The sequence below is a fragment of the Indicator indicator genome, chromosome 11 (assembly GCF_027791375.1).
Source record: "Indicator indicator isolate 239-I01 chromosome 11, UM_Iind_1.1, whole genome shotgun sequence".
In the NCBI taxonomy this organism is placed as follows: Eukaryota; Metazoa; Chordata; class Aves; order Piciformes; family Indicatoridae; genus Indicator; species Indicator indicator.
Genome location: NC_072020.1, coordinates 4,651,789 through 4,670,490, shown reverse-complemented (window position 1 = coordinate 4,670,490; position 18,702 = coordinate 4,651,789). Strand labels below are relative to the sequence as shown.

General features: G+C 39.7%; 1 protein-coding gene across 1 annotated transcript in view; it reads right to left on the bottom strand.

Moving 5' to 3' along the window:
• ULK4 (unc-51 like kinase 4) overlaps positions 1–18,702 on the bottom strand; it is a 133,237-nt gene that overhangs the window by 78,534 nt on the left and 36,001 nt on the right. Inside the window, exons 23-30 of the mRNA XM_054384894.1 lie at positions 16,714–16,835; positions 15,976–16,032; positions 12,639–12,690; positions 12,428–12,522; positions 8,777–8,828; positions 8,532–8,676; positions 6,994–7,086; positions 2,758–2,806 (exon numbers count right to left, since the gene is read on the bottom strand). Of these exons, the coding sequence (XP_054240869.1) occupies positions 2,758–2,806; positions 6,994–7,086; positions 8,532–8,676; positions 8,777–8,828; positions 12,428–12,522; positions 12,639–12,690; positions 15,976–16,032; positions 16,714–16,835 (665 nt within the window). The remainder of the gene's footprint in view (positions 1–2,757; positions 2,807–6,993; positions 7,087–8,531; positions 8,677–8,776; positions 8,829–12,427; positions 12,523–12,638; positions 12,691–15,975; positions 16,033–16,713; positions 16,836–18,702) is intronic.

Below are 18,702 nucleotides of genomic sequence, written 5' to 3'. Positions count from 1 at the left end.
GTCTAACCAGTCCCAGATCTCTTCGTGATGGTTTTTTCACTAGAGGGCTGTGGATAAATGAAGGACTGAGTATGCCCACAGAGCAGAGTGAGAAGTTGATAGCCACCAGTTACCACCAGTATCCACTTTCCTGTTCAAGAACAAAGCTCAAAGAGGGACTTCAGCTCAAAGCTCATTTACAGCATAGAAAACTAACTGCCTTACTCACACTGAGGTCTAGAGTTTATATTATCTGCCACTTTTGATGTCAATTTTCTCCAGCAGATGAGTTCATGCAGCATTAACTTGTACTCTCTACAGAATTTAAGTGCCTCCTACTCTGCTGTGTCATAGATCACCCAGGATGGACACTTAAGCACTTGCAAGCGTTCAAAACAAAAGACCGAAAACATTGGACAGCAAAAGCTGACGTCTGTGAGATGCTGGTTGTGATGCAAAGTGGTGTGATGCAAAGTTTCATTAGAGATTTTAATAGCAGAAGCATACTTCTGGCTACTGAGCTTTAGAAAGAAGACAGCACTGAGCTCCTAATCACAGGCGTCATTAGCTTCACTTTACAATTTATCAGCAGAGTAACAGAATTTCACCAGCCACACAAAGCTTCTCTTCTATGCAATAGCTTAGATTGAGATAACCCTAAAAGAAGGCCAGGTAATACTTAGGATGTGTGGAGGGTCCCCATCCTTCCTTCCCCCTCTACAAATGAACTTAGCACAGGAAATAACATATGTGCCAATCTATTTCATGCATACACACTATATCCCTGTCAACAGGTTCTATACATCTCCTGCTGACATGGCACGAGACACACATTTTAAACTCCATGCGTACAGAGAGAAGTTTTTCAAAATCTGGGAATATTTCTAGAGATCATAACCATGTTCAAATCCTCATAGCTCTATATTAACATATATATAGGCATTTAAACATCAGGAGTCCAAAAGCTAAAGAAGTTTCAAACACGAATTCTGCATCTGAAGATATTAACACAAAACATTTGACTTCCATTTTTACAGTCTCCCTCTTTTGTTACTATCTAAAAGCAGTACTCATCCCAAGTAAAAACTATTCATGAGCTGCTGTAAAAATATTGGTTTTATTGCTAATACTTACCCCAAGAAGAGATTTGTACATATATGCACACAAAATACCACAAACCCTGCATTCTGTGTGCTGTTGGAAAAATCCATCAGCACTAAAGAGGTTACTTTAATAAAAAAGGGCTTATCTGGGTAGAGAGTATTAAAGAGATTTAAAATGATAGGCAGTGAAATAAAGCACAGCAAAGGATAAAAGAAGACTAAAAATACTTAAACCTGTGAAAGCCTTATCAAAGCTGATTCAGAATCCTATTTGTGAACATCACCCATCCTGAGGAAAACTGAATTTCCAGCATGATACAAGCCCAAGTATGCAATCTGCCTGCATTGCATAGTGATGGATGTTTACTCACAATGCAGATGCAGTATTCATCAGGAGCATGCTTACATGACAGGTCAGTTACCTCAGACAGCTTCATCAACAAAAAGATTGAAAAAATAAACAAGAGACTGGGATTTAGCAAAGGCAAGGCTACTAGCCAGCACCTACAGATATTTCATTAACACATTTGTTTTGCAACATTCCAGACAACACCAGGAACAGTTCTCACGATATTCCTAAATGGCAGATCCTGCTTAAGGCTGAAAATTCAGTATGTGACTATTTAAAAATCATAATCTTCATACTTTATGTTGAGAGAAATTCTAAAAACAAATGGTAGGAATTGGCAGTAGCATGCCAACAGGCTCCAGCCTGGGTTTGATACTGTGAAATAAAATACAAGTTCCAAGAAAGCCAATGGGATCCTGGGGTGCATTCAGAAGAATGTGTCCAGCAGATCAAGGGAGGTTGCCCTCCCCCTCTACTCTGCCCTGGTGAGGCCACACCTGAAATATTGCATCCAGTTTTGGGCTCCTCAGTTCAAGAGGGACAGGGATATACTCAAGAGAGTCCAACAGAGGGCTACAAGGATGATGAAAGGGACTGCAGCACAGCCTTATGAGGAGAAGCTAAGAGACCTGGGGGTGATTAGTCTGGAGAGGAGTAGCCATAAACATATAAATGTTTATAAATACCTGAGGGCTGGGGGTCAAGAGGGAGGGGACAGACTCTTCTCAGTTGCACCCTGGGATAGGACAAAGGGCAATAGATAGAAACTCCAGCACAGGAGGTCCCACCTCAACATGAGGAGGAACTTCTTCACTGTGAGGCTCACAGAGCACTGGAACAGGCTCCCCACAGAGGTTGTGGAGTTTCCTTCTCTGGAGACTTTCAAGACCCATCTGGATGTGTTGCTGTGTGAATTGTGCTGGATTCTATGGTCCTGCTCTGGCAGGGGGATTGGACTCGATCTCTGGAGGTCCCTTCCAACCCCTAACATCCTGTGATTTCTCAGCAGCTCTTGCTTGGGTTGAGCAAATATAAAGTCTTACTTATGGATCAAGCTCATTAATTTTAGTTTTTCAGATTTTTATGTGGTTCAAAAGTAAAAAAAAAGTATTTATCTCATAAAAGAAACTTTGTATACAGGTAGATTAGCTGGGGAGAAGTGCATAACTGGCTGCTTACACACAATTCTTTCGCATTGACAGACTGTTCAATTTCAGTTCAGCAACATCATATTTTATCCACACACCTCCTGAAACTTACTAGTTTGACATGATTTGGGAGATATGATACTCATCTGTTAGAACATGAAGAAAATTATATTCTTACCAAGATGATTTGGAACAGAACTGGAAAAAGATGGATTTCTTCCATAAGGCTGTAAAAACAAATTTTAAGATTTATTTCAGAACAGAGGAGGCAAATTCCTATTTAACACACTAAATACTCCAAAGAAGCTGAGTAGTAGAAAGCTGTGCCAAAATCCATCACCCAGAACCTCAGTCTTTGACTAGCTCTCCAAAAAAATGGGCTCCACTTCAGCTATTAAATAGAAGCAGCAATGTTAGGCTGCTTTGGAAATTTCCTTTAGGTCTTTTTCACTGATGAGATTAAAATGAGGGGAACAGTAATTCAATTAATATTTTTTTAATGGCAGAAATTACCAAAACTGCATTTTTTGAAAGTCAGTCTGCACCATTAAGAAGCTGAATTAATAGATTCAAGTGCATATAATGAAATTATAAATTATAAATATATGCTGGGTGTTTTTAAAAGCATGCTACATGAACTAGCTTCCTGACTTTAACAGATGAAGATATGATACATTTGGTATCCACTTCTCTTGACAATAATGAGTGGTTAGCCAAAAGAATTGAGCTATATTCTCCTTCATTTCAAAACCAGATACAAACCAGCACATATGTATCTGTGTGTGTGTGAGAGATACATCTACATATATAGATATATCTACATATATCATATAGATATCTCTATATACACCTACATATATAGATATATTTATATATTCACACATAGATATACATACTTAAAAGAACAAATATTCTCATAAGCATAAACATTTTACATGAACCCAGTCTTTTCTACCCTTCGAACCCACAACACTTGCTATTTATTAGTCTCTCACAAACACTATGATGAGATATGAATGTTGATGATATATTCTTTCCTGTATTATACTGTCTGATCTGAAAAATGATCTCTTTTCCTCACACACTGTACTAGCTGCTGAGTCAAACACCACAGAGAACACCAAATGGTGTGTTCTGAAGATTTTCTCCTGTGTCTTTTATTATTGAAGTGCTTCATGCCCAGTAAGAAAAGATGAGCAGGTGTTATTTTTATGGAAAGTTTAAGCTGAAGGATTAGACTGAAGCAACTATAAGGAATTGTACCTTATTTTCCATGATTTCAATGAAAAAAAAAGGAAAAGAGGCTAGAACAAACATCCAAAGGACATATAATCACAAAATGCTTCCTTTAGATGAATGCCACCTATCAGAACCCTGCTCATTCATATTTGCTGAAACCATGTTATGTAAAGGAAATCCAAGGAATGAGAGGCACTCTAACAGAACAACCCCATCTATGAAGAACTAAGATATGTGCATTAAGCATAAATAATGGTTTCCAGTTTCATCTAGTTTTCCTGTATGTCTGATCCCTGCATTCACCTGAATGTAATCATGATGCCCACACAGAATGTGGGGGGCTTGTACAGCACTGGTGTCTGGACCTAGAGATGAGTAAAGGTCATATGCTGCTTATATTCACAATGGCAAAAACTCACTACTGAAAGTAACATTTCATAGATTTCATAAAATGGTTTAGGTTGGAAAGGACCTTAAAGATCATCTAGTTCCAACCTCCCTGCCATGGACAGGGATACCTCCCAGTAGCCCAGGCTGCTCAAGGCCTCATCCAACCTGGCCTTGAGTACTTGTAGGGAAGGGGCATCCACAACGTTCCTGGGCAACCTAAACTAATCCAGAATGCTTGGGATTGTCTCCTTCTCTTTAATGCTTTACATAAAAAGTGTAAACCTGTGACCCTCACAACAAGACAATTTTCACTAACTGACCTAACAGCAAGATCAAATAGTAGCCTCATATTTTTAAAAACTTAGACATTCAACAACTGACCATCAACAGGAAAGAGGAAACAAAAGGAAAGGTTTCAGGTTATGGCTAATTTCTCTGCCTCAAGGGGCGCTTCTGCAAAATAAAACAGCAAGGAGTTGTGTTTTACATTAAAAACTGTGATTAGTATTACAGTCAGTTCATGACTAGACTACAAGAACTCCCTTGCAATAATGAATTCTGACCACTGCCTTTGAAAGGAATTACAATGATGTGCAGCTCAACAACAGACTTATTAGATGACACACAACACTTCAAGAGTTTTTCTGGGTAAGTATGATCACTATCTGATGCCAAATCTGACACTTCCCTCTGCTCCTCTCTTATTTCCTTTACTGTCTCCCCTGCTTGCAACCAAAAATGCCTATTTTAGCAATTATTAAAAAAAATTTTAAAAATCAGCCTGTAGTTTTGAGTGTTTTTCTTTCAGCTATATTAGTCGTCAAACACTCCAAGTTTCTGACTCAATGCAAGTCAAGTAACAAAGAACACACAGCAAAATACATAGCTACATTTCACAACCTTAGCTAAAAGTCAAGTTCAGAATCATGAGCTAGCATAGGTTTTCTGGAATAGCACAGCATAAAATACATTACAAGAGTAATAACATTTAAGAAGAGCTAATTGATATATCATGTTAATAGCAACTAAGAAATTCACATCAACCCAAAAAGAGGAAGAGAGTAACAGAACAATTACAAGTGTTAGTATCTGCAGTCTAGAAGCCCATCCCTAAATAACAGTACAGGATACACTAACATTAAATATTACTAACTGAACTGACTTTCAAAGTCATCTTTTCAGTATATAAACATATTTTCAGTTAGTAATATTTAATTTAGTTCCACAGCTGCTCTTTAAAAATATTAAGACAAGAATTGCTGTCTGCTGCAAGAAGACCATGAGGATGTGTGGGCACCCACAACCTACCTACAGTGAGCATAACAGCAAACACTTGACTCCTCAAATAAAGAGGACTCTTTAGGCAGATGAAAAGTGCTACTATAATACCCAGCATGCTAGTTACAGAAATATTTTTTGCAGTTCTTAAAGTATGAGAATTTCTGTGGATTCATTCCAAAAATAGAAAGCTGTACTGTATAATAGATCAAGTCAGCAGTGTAAACAGCTTCTGTACAATGAAAACAGAATTAGGTACATCTGCTGTATTTAAACCATTTTAAATCTCAAGCCCACTCTATTTCCTAGTTCATGTTTAGACTACTTAGTGTATTCAAGTACTGTTCAAAGTAGCATCACAAAAGATTAAAAGAGGATGTTTGCATCTTTTGTAATGAAAACAGTGGGAAAACAAATTTCCTTCCTTGAGGCTTCTTTCTTGTTGTTGTTTCCTTTTTGTTTCTTTACATCTTGTGTTCATTTCAATCAGAGCAAGACAGCGTGGCACACAGGATGACTTCTTAGCCATAACACTATCAGACACTAAACAGAAAATGGGGAGTGCAACAGCTCCTGGCAGAGCCAGGAAGAGGGACAGCTCTATGTGTACATGAGAGATGCTGCCTGTCTGTGATGAAACACAGTTTGAGATCTATGCCATGGTTGTTTTTTCCCTCACCACAGCCTAAAACTTGTGTTAAGAAATTCAGACACTTTTAAACATACCTAGTGCACCTGCACCAAACAGGACTGTCCATATTTCAGAACTTAAAAGGGTAGCTATACCTGCAGAAAAACTGTCCAGCTCCAAAGTGAATTGACTGGTCTGAACCTTTTACAAACACACCACATCTTTGTTTGTCCTAGTATAAATATGCTCAGCTAGACAGCAATTTTCATGACCATAGAACGATTTGGGTTGGAAGGAACCTCCAAAGGTCCTCTAGGCCAACCCCTCCTGCAGTGAGCAGGAACATCCTCCACTAGATCAGACTGCTCAGAGCCTTGTCCACCCTGACCTTGAATACCTCCAGGGATGGGGCCTCAACTACCTCCCTGTGCAACAACCTGTTGCAGTGTTCCAGCACCCTCATGGTGCAGAACTTGTTCCTCACATCCAATCTAAACCTGCTCTGCTCTCGTTTCAAACCATTGGCCCATGTCCTATCCCTACAGGCCTTTGGAAACAGGCCCTCTGCAGCCGCCTTGTAGGCCCCTGTGGCACGAGTTCTTTTTAAGTTTTTAATGATTATTATAATGTCCAAGTTCTTAGGATTTTCAATCTACAGTTTAACTGGCTAAATCCATATTACAATAACCAGGATCATATAAAATTGGCACAAAAGACCTAAGACTGTTCTCTAACAAATGCTCTTCAAGGGTTTTCCAAATCTCTCAAGTGTCAGTCAAAGCAGTATGGTAGTGAGAGATAAGTTATTGTTAACTCCTGATGGAAGAAAATCAAGCCAGGAAGAACCAAGAACAAGACAAAAAAGTGTTGTCCCACCTCACAGAAGCAGGGCAGTGTTTAGTGAGGGCCACCAGCAGTTTCAGAGCATACAGTGGTACTGGGTCCGGAGCCATCAGAAGGTGCTCGTACCTGATTGAAAATGAAGACAATTTACATGTCATGCAGAGTCACCAAAACTCTTTCCTGGGTTGCTTTCACATTTATATGAATTAATTGAGAAAGACATTTATAAGAAAGAACTGTATACACAAATGAGTGTCTCCATAACCTTCAGTGAAAAGAACATCACATGCTAACCCCAGATCCTTCTCCCTTTCACACAACCACAGACAGGGCTGTATTGGAAGGGGTGTGGCTGGGCCCCTCAGTTCAACAAGGGCCTCAGGGAACTGCTTCAAAGAGCGCAGTGCAGAGCCACAAAGCTGCTGCTGAAGGCAGTGGAACATCTCCCTGTGAGGACAGGCTGAGGGAGCTGGGGCTCTGCAGCTTGGAGCAGAGGAGCCTGAGGGGTGCCCTCATTCCTGTTGATAAAGATGTGCAGGGCAGTGGTGGGAGGATGGAGCCAGGCTCTGCTCAGGGATGTCCAATGACAGGACAAGGGGCAATGGGGGCAAGCTGGAGCAGAGGAGGTTCCACAGGAACAGAAGGAGAAAGTTTTTCACTGGGAGGGTGACAGAGCCCTGGAGCAGGCTGCCCAGAGAGGCCATGGAGTCTCCCTCTCCAGAGATATTCAAAACCCACCTGGATGCATTGCTGTGTGACCTGCCCTAGGTGATCCTGCTCTGGCAGGGGGAGTGGGACTCAATTTTTCAAGGTCCCTTCCAACCCCTAACATTCTGCAATTCTGCGTAATGTTTAAAACAAGTGATAACTTGTTCCTGTACTCATCTTGTGTCCATGCTTTCCTTCCCTCTACTCACGGATGTTATCACCCTATGTATGTGCATAACAAAATGGTCTTCATGCTCACCCCTAAGTCAGTTTGAAGTGACAGGCCCCATTTAACCATTCACCATGTAAACCAAGTTCCTGGCCACATATGGTCCACATGCTGTAGTTTCATCTCCTCTGCTGTAGGGTTTTTCTGCTGCTAAAGGCAGCAGGAAAGGAAAGCATTTTAGGTGCAATAACTTCTGGGTGGATCACAGAGGACTAACCCATCCGGAACCATTCTTTTTTAAAAAGTAATATGGCATTCCACACCATTTCAGAACATCTCACATGGGGGCACAATATCTAAAACAGACAAAAAGATGCTGCAGTTCCAATGCTCTGACTTGACTAGTGGAACAAAGAGGAGTATTTAAATCACAGCCCAAAATCCACAGGAAACTTGTTCTGCTCCAAGAGTGGCCAGAGGCACAGCATAACCAGTGAGCATCACACAGGAGTTGTGTCTGGGTTGTATATAACAAAGTACTAAATAAACCTAGGGAAGAGATGCTGAGCAGAGACTCTGGCAGCAGTCAACTGCAACTCCTCCCTTCCTTTTGCTGTTTAAACACAAACCAGGTAGTTAAAACAAATACCCTGTATCAAGTTATTCCCCAGCACAGGAGCAATCTCATACTTACTGAGGCAGCAATGAATCTCTAATGAGACACAGAAGGTTGTTGTTCAACTCAAGGCTCTCCCCTTTCTCCTCAGCCATGACCTCGTGGCTTAAAAGCAGTGATGTGGTTTCTGAGAGCAACCGCAAGCTGAAGAGCCTCCATTCCACTTGAAAATGAAAGGTGCCAAGAATGTGACCACACTGAAGACTAATTAAAACAGAATGTGGAATTCAGGGAAACTGCAGTTGATGTGGCCATATACTTACCATTCTGACTGTGGACCAAAGAAACTAGTGGTGGGAGGATGGAGGTTTCAACCTAAACCAGAGAGTTAGAAAGATCTGTCTTAGATTATTCACAGGGGGAAAAAAAATAGGAGATACACTATCATCTGTGTTTATTCTACTGCTAGAGCCCTTAATCAAAGGGAGGAATGATCATGGAAATTCATCCATAATCACACTTACAAAGCCACCAAGGTCACTCTTCTCTGGTAAGCTGCCTTTTTTTCACTAATATGCAAGCAAATTTGTAAAAGATGTGAACAAAGCAAGTCATTCTTGAGGGGAAATAAACTGAAAGGGAATGGTACATCAAACGCTTTTAACAAATTCACCATTGGATTGCACACCTTTTGGTGAGTGATGTGTATAGGAGCATAGCAATAGTATTTTGGCATTTTCTAGAGGGACTGAAGCAAACAATGCACAAGGATTCCTTTTTTCTTCTTGAAATGACTGCTGACATCTGTGTGGAATCCAATCTCTGTATATGCATGCAAGCAGTCAGATATTTTTCTTGCCTCAAGCATTATCACCAAGACTGCTTACACAAAACAGTGGGAAATGCTCTTCTTTAGGCCAAACAGGACCAGTTTGATTATGACCGTAGCTATGTCTGGGTTTCTGCCACCTTCTAAACAGTGACTTTATCACACTTAGCAATATATAACACAGCCAGTCCCCACAGAAAATTTTCTCCATAACTGACTACTTCAGGTTAATGGTCATCAGAAATTTGATCACAAAAAATATGAATGTATTCAATTTTCTTTCTTCAAGGTAAAAATACAAAGGCAAATCAAACCCAGAACAAGCAATCCTTTTTCTCTTGAAGTGGAAAAGAACCTGAAATGTTGCTCATAAATCCTTCTTCACAAAATTTCCATTGCAGCTACACTAAATACAAAACTGAACTGAAACATTTACAGGTTCTGCTTGCTTAACACCACTTCATTATTTTACTAAATTAATTGAGCTTTGTTAGAAATGCACGTAATTTCTGATGAGAGACTCCAAAGCAATGTCACAGTTGTAGCAGAAAAAATTGCATCCTCTCAAGAAGGTTTTGGCCTAGCCCTACCCCCTCCATAAAATACTGCTTGTAACCAACTTAGTCTAAATGAGCAATGCAGGCTTCAGAGATCAGCTTAGGCTACACAAAGTGTTTCCTATTAACCACTCTTACACTTCAATATTGATCTGGAAACTTGAACATGTCTTGTTTCAACTCTTGAAAACAAAGCACCAAGTTCCAGTGGGTGCTGGTATTTATATTCATAGATTCCAGTCGTGCTCAGAGAGCAGCAATTAGAAGCTATCCCCTGAGAAACAGCAATTCTAAAAATATTCTGTATGCATCACAGGAGATGAAGTACCACTTTCCTCTGAAGTAATGTGTGCTGTACATCCCAGTGTAATTAGCACACTAGACTTGGTAAATAGTATTAAACTAATTACTGTTTGCACCACTAGTGGCAGATGTGGTTAGAGATTATTAATTGCTGTGGACAATTTCTTGAATTTAACACACCAAATACAAAGCAATTTCTCCATGACATTTGGTGTCTAAATTGCCATTTGCCCGTGTCAGGAGGGCTTTTTTAAGTTAGGAAGAATTTTTAATCATGAGAATGAGGAAAGCAAGAGATTTTCTTTCCCCCCCAAAAAAAAACCAAATAGGGCAAGCTGTTGATTGACAAGGATATAATTATTTTTAGTCTGTAAATTTCAATAAATACCTGTTTTAAGGGACAGTGGTTTTGAGCTAGAACAGGGTAGATTTGGGTTTGATATCAGGAGGAACTTCTTTACAATGAGAATAGTGAAACACTGGAACAGGTTGCCCAAGGTTGAGGCCTCATCCTTGGAGACATTCAAGATCAGACTTGATGTGGCCCTGGGCAATGTGGTCTAGTTGGAGGTGTCCCTGCTGACTACAGATGACCTTCGAGAGCCCCTTCCAATCCAATGCAGTCTGTGAACCTGCATGTGTCAAATTTACAGGAACTAGACAGGCAGGAAGTTTTATCTCTAGCTACACGAGATAAACTGATGTGCTCAGATGGATTTTAAATGACCATCTACTGCTTTAACATACATGAAGAAGTAAATGATTCCTAAAAATTCAGATACTTAAATAAAGTTCACCTACTGCTAGGCAAGGATTAGAGAATTGGATTGTCACTCCCTGGCTTCTGCTGACTGTGGGGATGGAAGTGGGGGAAATGGTTGTCAAGGGGAGCTGTCTCCTTGATGCTTCTTTTCCAGGGAAAAATCCCCAGACCATTAAACAATGAGGGGAATTTTACTTCATCTGCTGACACAAGATATTGCAAATTCAGTAAATGTTGATGGCCCTCCATAAAAAAGGGTACATATTTCCGTCAGTGGAAGACACACTGATAACCCACAGAAATAACACAAACCTTTTAAAAAATTGAGGTGATGCTAGAATGACAGTAATAATACAGTGACTTGGAGGCTGACAGGCACATAGGGAGATACCAATAGACCTTCACACAATCACAGAACATTGGGGGTTGGAAAGGACCTCCACAGATTGAGTCCAAGCACCCAGCAAAGCAGGATCACCTAGGGCAAGCTGCACAGGAAACAGGTGGGTTTTGAAAGTCTCCAGAGAAGGAGACTCCACAACCAGTCTGGGCAGCCTGCCCCAGTGCTCTGTCACCCTCACCATACAGAAGCATCTTCTTGTGTTGAGGAACCTTCTGTGTTCCAGCTTGTACCTGTTGTTCATTGTCCTGTCACTGGACACCAAACAAACCCTGGCACCTTCATCCTGACACCCATCCCTCAGATACTTAGAGACATTGATCAGATCCTCTCTCAATCTTCTCCTGTGAGGGTGTCTCAACCTTTTTTTCATAGCAGAGAAGTTCAAGTCCCCCAGTCATCCTCATAGCACTCTGTTGGACTCTCTCCAACATATTCCCCTCTCTGAGTGAGAGGAGAACCTTCCTAGACCTACTGGACATTTGTCATAACGCACCCCAGGGTGCTGTTGGCCCTCCTGGCCACAGGGGCACATTGCTGTCCCATGGAGAACCTGCTGTCTGCTAGGACTCCCAAGGTCTTTCTCCAAGGAGCTGCTTTCCAGCAGGATGACCTCTAGTTTGTACTGGTACCTGAGGTTATGTCTCCCTAGATAATAAAAACTAAAGCTGTTACAGACTTGTTCCAAGGCTGAAGACAGACCGAAATAATCAAGGATTATATTTACACAGAAACAATTCTAAGAACTGCTGTGTCTAAACTCTTATCCCTCCCCATTCACCCTCTACTATCTCAGCTAAGCTGAGTCAGAATCACAGAATCAATGAGGTTGGAAAAGGCCTCACAAGGATCATCAAGTCCAACCTGTCACCCAAGGTCTCATGAATACTAAACCATGGCACCAAGTGCCATGTCCAATCCCCTCTTGAACACCTCCAGGGTGCCTTGCTGCTTCTGGGAAAACTAAGTAGCACTACAAAGAAGATAGATTTTTCCTGTCAGACAGAAACACAGTCCACACTAAGCCATATTTAGCAGAGTTTCTGAATCTTTACAACATTCCATTTATGAATGGAATGCGGCCAATTAGCCTGCAACTATTTAATTTGTTGCCAGACTTACAGTCAAGCGATGGGATGTCAACAAGATGGGATGCTCTGCTACTGCTTCAAAGGTTGATAAAGCAGTCTTAATGAATTCTTCTGAGGCAGCTTGCCCTATTGGTTAAAAATAAATAATAATTACCAATTATTTTTTTTTAATTCACTTTTTTTTTTCAGAAAATGCACCAGTTACAACACCAGCAGGGCAATATCAGCATAGGCTACCTTACCTATGGCTCCATCCAAGTTTATTTCTCCTGAATCTATGGATCTGATAAAATCCTACAGAAGAAACAGTATTTATGTTAAAAAGCTTAAGAAACAAAACTGAAGAAGTGCAATCACTGAAAAACTGCGACATTCCATTCTTTAAGGGACTGTAAATGCAAAATGTTGATGCACTCACATGAGGAAAGTCTGCCACAGTAATGAAGATATGAAAGACTGAAAGCATTATGGTCCCAGCCATCATAATTTTGCCAGTCTCTAATGCTGCTGGACACTTGGAGTGCAGTCAGGATGATTACTCTGACTGATGTCAGCAATGATAACGCTGCCAGCTAAACAGGCAGTAATTAAATGTCTTCATTGTTAACAGAAAACTGTAATCTCTTCAAAGACTTTGAACTAGCTGGGACATGGCTCTGTTAAAATAACTCACTAAAAAGAGCAAAGATCCTCCAGATAACACAATTTTCTGTTATTTGTAACATCTTTTTGATCTTTGTGGCCACACCACCCATGCACCAGAGGATGCAGAAAATGCGAAACCTTCTGTTCAAAACCCCCTCAATTAGTCACCATTTTGAGGAACAGGGACAACAAAATACTAATCCAGGTTAAGTAGACATTACACAATTAGAACCATGATTCCTTTGCCTTTTCATCTGGATTTCATTCTTTTGCTTTTACTTCTCCGTGCACAGCTTTTATTTCACAGGGGATCCAAAAAGCACATTATTAACATTTGCTAAAGGATGAAGAATTCTCCTCAGAATTTCTAGCATGTTCTTTTTTTTACCAATGCAGTGTTTGACACAGAGAATTTGCCATGAATAAATGCCTTGCTTATTTGCAATTTTCACACGTTATCTATCGATATTATGTAAAACATGAGGAAAGTGATGGTTGTTTCACATTTCACAATCCATTGGCAGTTTATTAATATGTAGTAAATTGGCAAAAGCATCTCCATGCATTATCTTTTCCCTTAATATGTAAAAAAACTGAAGGATTCTCCTCTAATGAATTTCTAACTGTTTTTGTATTATAGAATGGAATCATAGAATAGCTTGGGTTGGAAGGGACCTTGAAGGTCATCTAGTTACAACCCCCTCCACCACAGGCAGGGACACCTCTCACTACAACATGCTGCTCAAGGCCTCATCCAACCTGGCCTTGAACACCTCCAGGGAGGGGGCATCCACAATCTCCCTGGGCAACTTGTTCTAGTGTCTCAGCACCCCCACTGTAAAGAATTTCTTCCTACTCTCCAATCTAAAGAAGTTAAATGAAGTTGTTATAAAAAACAACTGCTTCCATTAAAAAGATTTATTTTAATCCTTTGGAGAAGATTATTTAATTAACGTTAATTAAGAAAGTTTCACATCTAATCATAGTCTCAAAATCAATTCAGAAAAATTAATATAGTTGGTGCAAAAATTGTTTGGGTTACTTATGCTTCTCTCTTTAACTTTATGTTAGAAGATGTATTGGTAAAAACCCCCAAACAACTCTTTGTGGATTTTTTTAAGCAACCCCTCCAGGACAGCCTGCACCCCATGAACTCCACCAGAAGCCTATTAGCTGTGCCTCTGGGGCAGAGGGTGTCCTCCCACATATTCCAGTTCACAGCTGAAAACATGAAAGCACTGTCCCCACTCCCTCTCCATTTCTTTACACAACACTACTGAAAATTACAGTGATGATAGACATAACTTCAAAGCAGCAAGAGGAGGGGAAAAAAAAAAAGAAAAAAAAAAAGAAAAAAGAATTCTCAGTGAACAACAGTTAGAGGAAAATAACTCTTCTCCTTCAGACAGGAAGCATACATCTTTCCACTCCTGAGCATTTCAGATTTTTGAGAGTAAGATGGTTTTTAATAAATCAGAAAAAACCAAACCAAAACAAAAACAAATCAGCCAAACAAAACCCCTGCAGGACTGACTGGCGAACATCTTCGAGGTCTCAATTACACCACAGTACTTCAAAGAGGTACAAGCTGATGATCTAATGTCCTTTTAGAGATGTCAGTGGGAATGTTGCTAAGTACCAAATTCTAGAGGAGACTGTTGCTTGGTAGAATGGTTCGTTATTCTGCCAGAAATAATTGTGTAAGTCATCTCAAAACAGCTGTGGAAAAATGGACTTACATTTGTTATTCATTTTTGGATATGATTTTCCTTTTCAGATATACCACTTTATGCATGAATTAAAATAGCAGAAGTTCCTGGATTGTCTTGTTCCATGGAGACAGGACAAAAAGCAGGAAGTATTCTGTAAATTTTCCTCCTCTTGATATGAGAGGAGAGCTGTGCTGGAATAGCCTGCTTACCCTAGTCAGGAGTTCAAGCAAGCAGGAGTAACATCAAAAAAACCCTCATATTGTACCTGGTCAGTTGACAGAAGAATTTTACCTTTAGAAGGGTGATCCAAAACTATTACCAAATCTACTGCCTAGTTACAAGTGTTTCATAGAGAAGCTTTATAATTCAGCATTTACAGTTTGAAATGTTTTTTCTTCATTCTAATTTTTACATTAATAATGCCATTTTTTTTTTAAACAATCAAGAGTCAGAGAACGAAGTGAATCTGAATTCACTTTATTCTGTTTGTTTATTCTGTTTGTGGTGAATCATTTTGAGGTCATTCTTAAGTGATCTAGTTGTCATTTATGAACCCATGTACTCGAGTATTTACTTAACTGATGCACAACTTTAGAATATGCTTCTCTCTCACTTAGAGCACTTGACAACAGTACTACTTCATTTTTGCCTTATTACGTTAGGGCAGAGTTTAAAAGTTCATTTTCTGTTGCTAATGTCATAAATTGTAGATGTTAATGGAAAAGAAACATCTTAGCTCTATCACTTCCAATACTCAGCTTTTCAACTCAACTAAAACAGTGTAAGAGTCCTGACAAAAAGAAAAAGTTAATAAAAAGGAAAGAATGCTTCAAATAAAAGTTAGATTATCACTTATCTTCCATTTCCACTCATAGAATGCTAGTATAATATACTAGAAATACCCTAACATAGAGCTAAACTTTTCTACCATGAAATAAAGCATGCAGGAAATTGTTGGTTCATCAGACATGTGCAGAGTCTCCCTACACCTGAATACAGGATGGCATATCTTCCCCCTTTAACCCAATAAATTACTGCAGAAAATAGGTTTTGATAATACATATGGTTCTAAATACAATCAAAGGTTAAATTTTACATTCAAGATAAAAGTTCTCTCTCCAATTTATACATTTAAGGTAATTTTCTTACATTCAAATAATTCCCAATATTTCCTGCTTATGTTGATTTTGCAAGCAAGTTTTAACTTGGCTGTTTTACTCACAAGTAAGGTCCCATAGTTGGAGAGGAAATCCTCTGTGACTACCTGGTGACAAAATACCTATGGGAATTTAGCAAAAGTTGAAACAATTACATGCATATCTTGTGACCAGATAAAGTAAAAGGATGTGTTTCACAGCTCTGTTTAAAAAAAAAAAAAACACAACTGAGAAAATATGGATTTGCTTTTATCATTAGAGTTGTCTTACAAAGTCCAAAATAAGGCTGACATCTTCAATGCTCTTACACAGCTAGAATGCTCATCAGAAGATTATACATTAACAGAATCTGGAGTGGTTTCGGTTGGAAGGGGCCTCCAAAGGTCATCCAGTCCAATCCCCCTGCAGTGAGCAGGGACATCCTCCCCTAAATCAGATTGCTCAGAGTTTTGTCCAGCCTGACCTTGAATATCTCCAGGGATGGGGCCTCAACTACTTCCCTGGGCAGCCTGTTGCAGTGTCCCACCACCCTCACGGTGCAAAACTTGTTCCTAGCATCCAATCTAAATCTGCTCTTCTCTCATTTTAAACCATTGCCCCTCATCCTGTCCCTACAGGCTTTTGTCAACAGTCGCTCTGTAGCCCACTTCAGGTACTAGAAGGCTACTATTAGGTCTTGTTGGAGCCTTCTCTTCTCCAAACTGAATGATCAGCAGAAGTTAGGGTCTGGGAAACATCAAGAGTTCATCTTTTGTTTAACAATTTTTGGGGGAAAAAAACCCAACCAAACCAAACATGACTACCTGGGATGTCACAAGATGAAGCACTACAGGCATCATAGGAAGGCACATCTTCAGCTGTTTGGCTTGGACTGTGGATGGGTGCTTACGTCCAGAGACGTTGCTTAAAGCAGTGAGAACGTCACCTATAGAAAACAACATTTCAGACCGACCTAACGTCACTGAACAGCAGCAAAGGACATATAAACTGTCTCTGTTCCCATCATGCCTTCTCCCTCCTGACAAAAGTAGTATTCATAGGACTCAAGGACAAATTAGGTTAATCCATCAGTTTTCTAGCTCAATGTTCAGCCAAGCCAGTTTTCCTGCTCTGGCTACAGGGACAGGCACACAAACGTGATCTCTGGCAAAATGCTGAAAACAGCAATGTAAGGCAGGTGTAGAAGCAAAGATGAGCCTCTCTCTCGGCAAGGTGAACTTATCCTGGCTTTAGGTGGTTACCTATGCACAGAATTTTATACTCTTGAAATTGTGGATGTCATTTTATTCCCAGATGAAACAAAAAGCAAAATTCTCCTGAATTCCAGCAGATCAAGACTTGAATTCACAAAAAGGAGTAACATAATGCTTAAGCAGCAGAGTACCAACAGAAGAAAGACTTATCCTCCCCCTCCCATCACTCTCTGTAGATCCCTCCCACCAGCCATGTGTTCACACATTCTCATTCACAAGTTTCACAATGACCCTGGTAACCTAAAGCAACAGGAATTGCCATGTTTTCCTAAAAGAGGTAGCAGCAATAGGTCAGCGAGAAAACGTAGCTGCCTCAGACACCATGATGCAAAAAAATGTTAACTGCAATAATAAAAATTCCACTTCAAACCGCAGAAGAAACGTAAAAATCAAGGAACATTTGTACTGAGTTGGCTCAGAAAGGCAAGACCTCTTCTGCATGAAAGCAGCAGGAGAAAAGCCACAGCTCACATGCAAAGAAGGGAAACTCTGTCCTTATAGTCTGAAAATATTAAAAGCCAAATCTTGTCTTGAAAGGACCCTTACTGTATTTTTCCCCTTCATGAGCTGGACAAAATACTGTAAAAGAGAAATCACATGGACATTAAATTAATTAAGGGTAAGATTTGGTATTTTTAAAGACTTTCATACCAGAAAAGGCCTTTCCTTTCAGAGTAAGTTCCAGAGTTCATTTATGTTGAACAATACCAATGCTTTCCTTCTGCTCCTGTGGAGTTCAGTTTTCAACACAAGCACAAATGATGAAGCCTGGCACTGAAGCAGTTGTAAAAATACCTAACCTTAAGAATTTGCCTCATTCTATCATGTGCTGCTTAAGAAAGCACTGCCTGAACCTCTCCACATACATAAACCAAAATATTGGGGTTTCTTCAACACATTTTCATTTAGAATTACCCACAACCCTATAATTCACCAAAGCCTCTCTTTGGTTAGAGATAATAAGATACTGAACAATTCAAGGTTTAAGGCCTACAGAATGATCACATTTGGCAGCTTTGCAGTTGATAGAAATGGTTAATTGTTAGCAGAAATGTTTTTTTTAACCTATGACAACTGAATCTTTTAGAATTGCCCACAAAGATTAACAAGTTCAATTTGTTTAAATATATTTTTAAGGCCAGTTTATGCAACTTGTTAGTTTTGTCTGGTTTATAGCTACATCTGGTGGAAGAAGATGGGAGCAGTAAGGAGCTTACATAAATGCATATTAAAAAAGCTAGGATTAATTCTAAATCACTTAAACTGTTTTAATGCTCCAGTTTGCAAATCTGGTTATTTTTTCCTCAGAATCCCAACCCTTTTACCTCCTGAAGCAGAATATGCTCCTTAGGCATACTCACAGCAACAAAAAGTCTTTGGGGAAATGTAGGCAAATATGGGCAGGTAGCTTAATCTTAACTTAAATAAATAGCCAACATACAAATCTAGCTTGAGAAGGAAACAACATCTAAAAAATGTGCTTAATATTATCAGTTGACAAAAAGGCATTGAAATTGTACATCTGTAGTAAAAAACCTC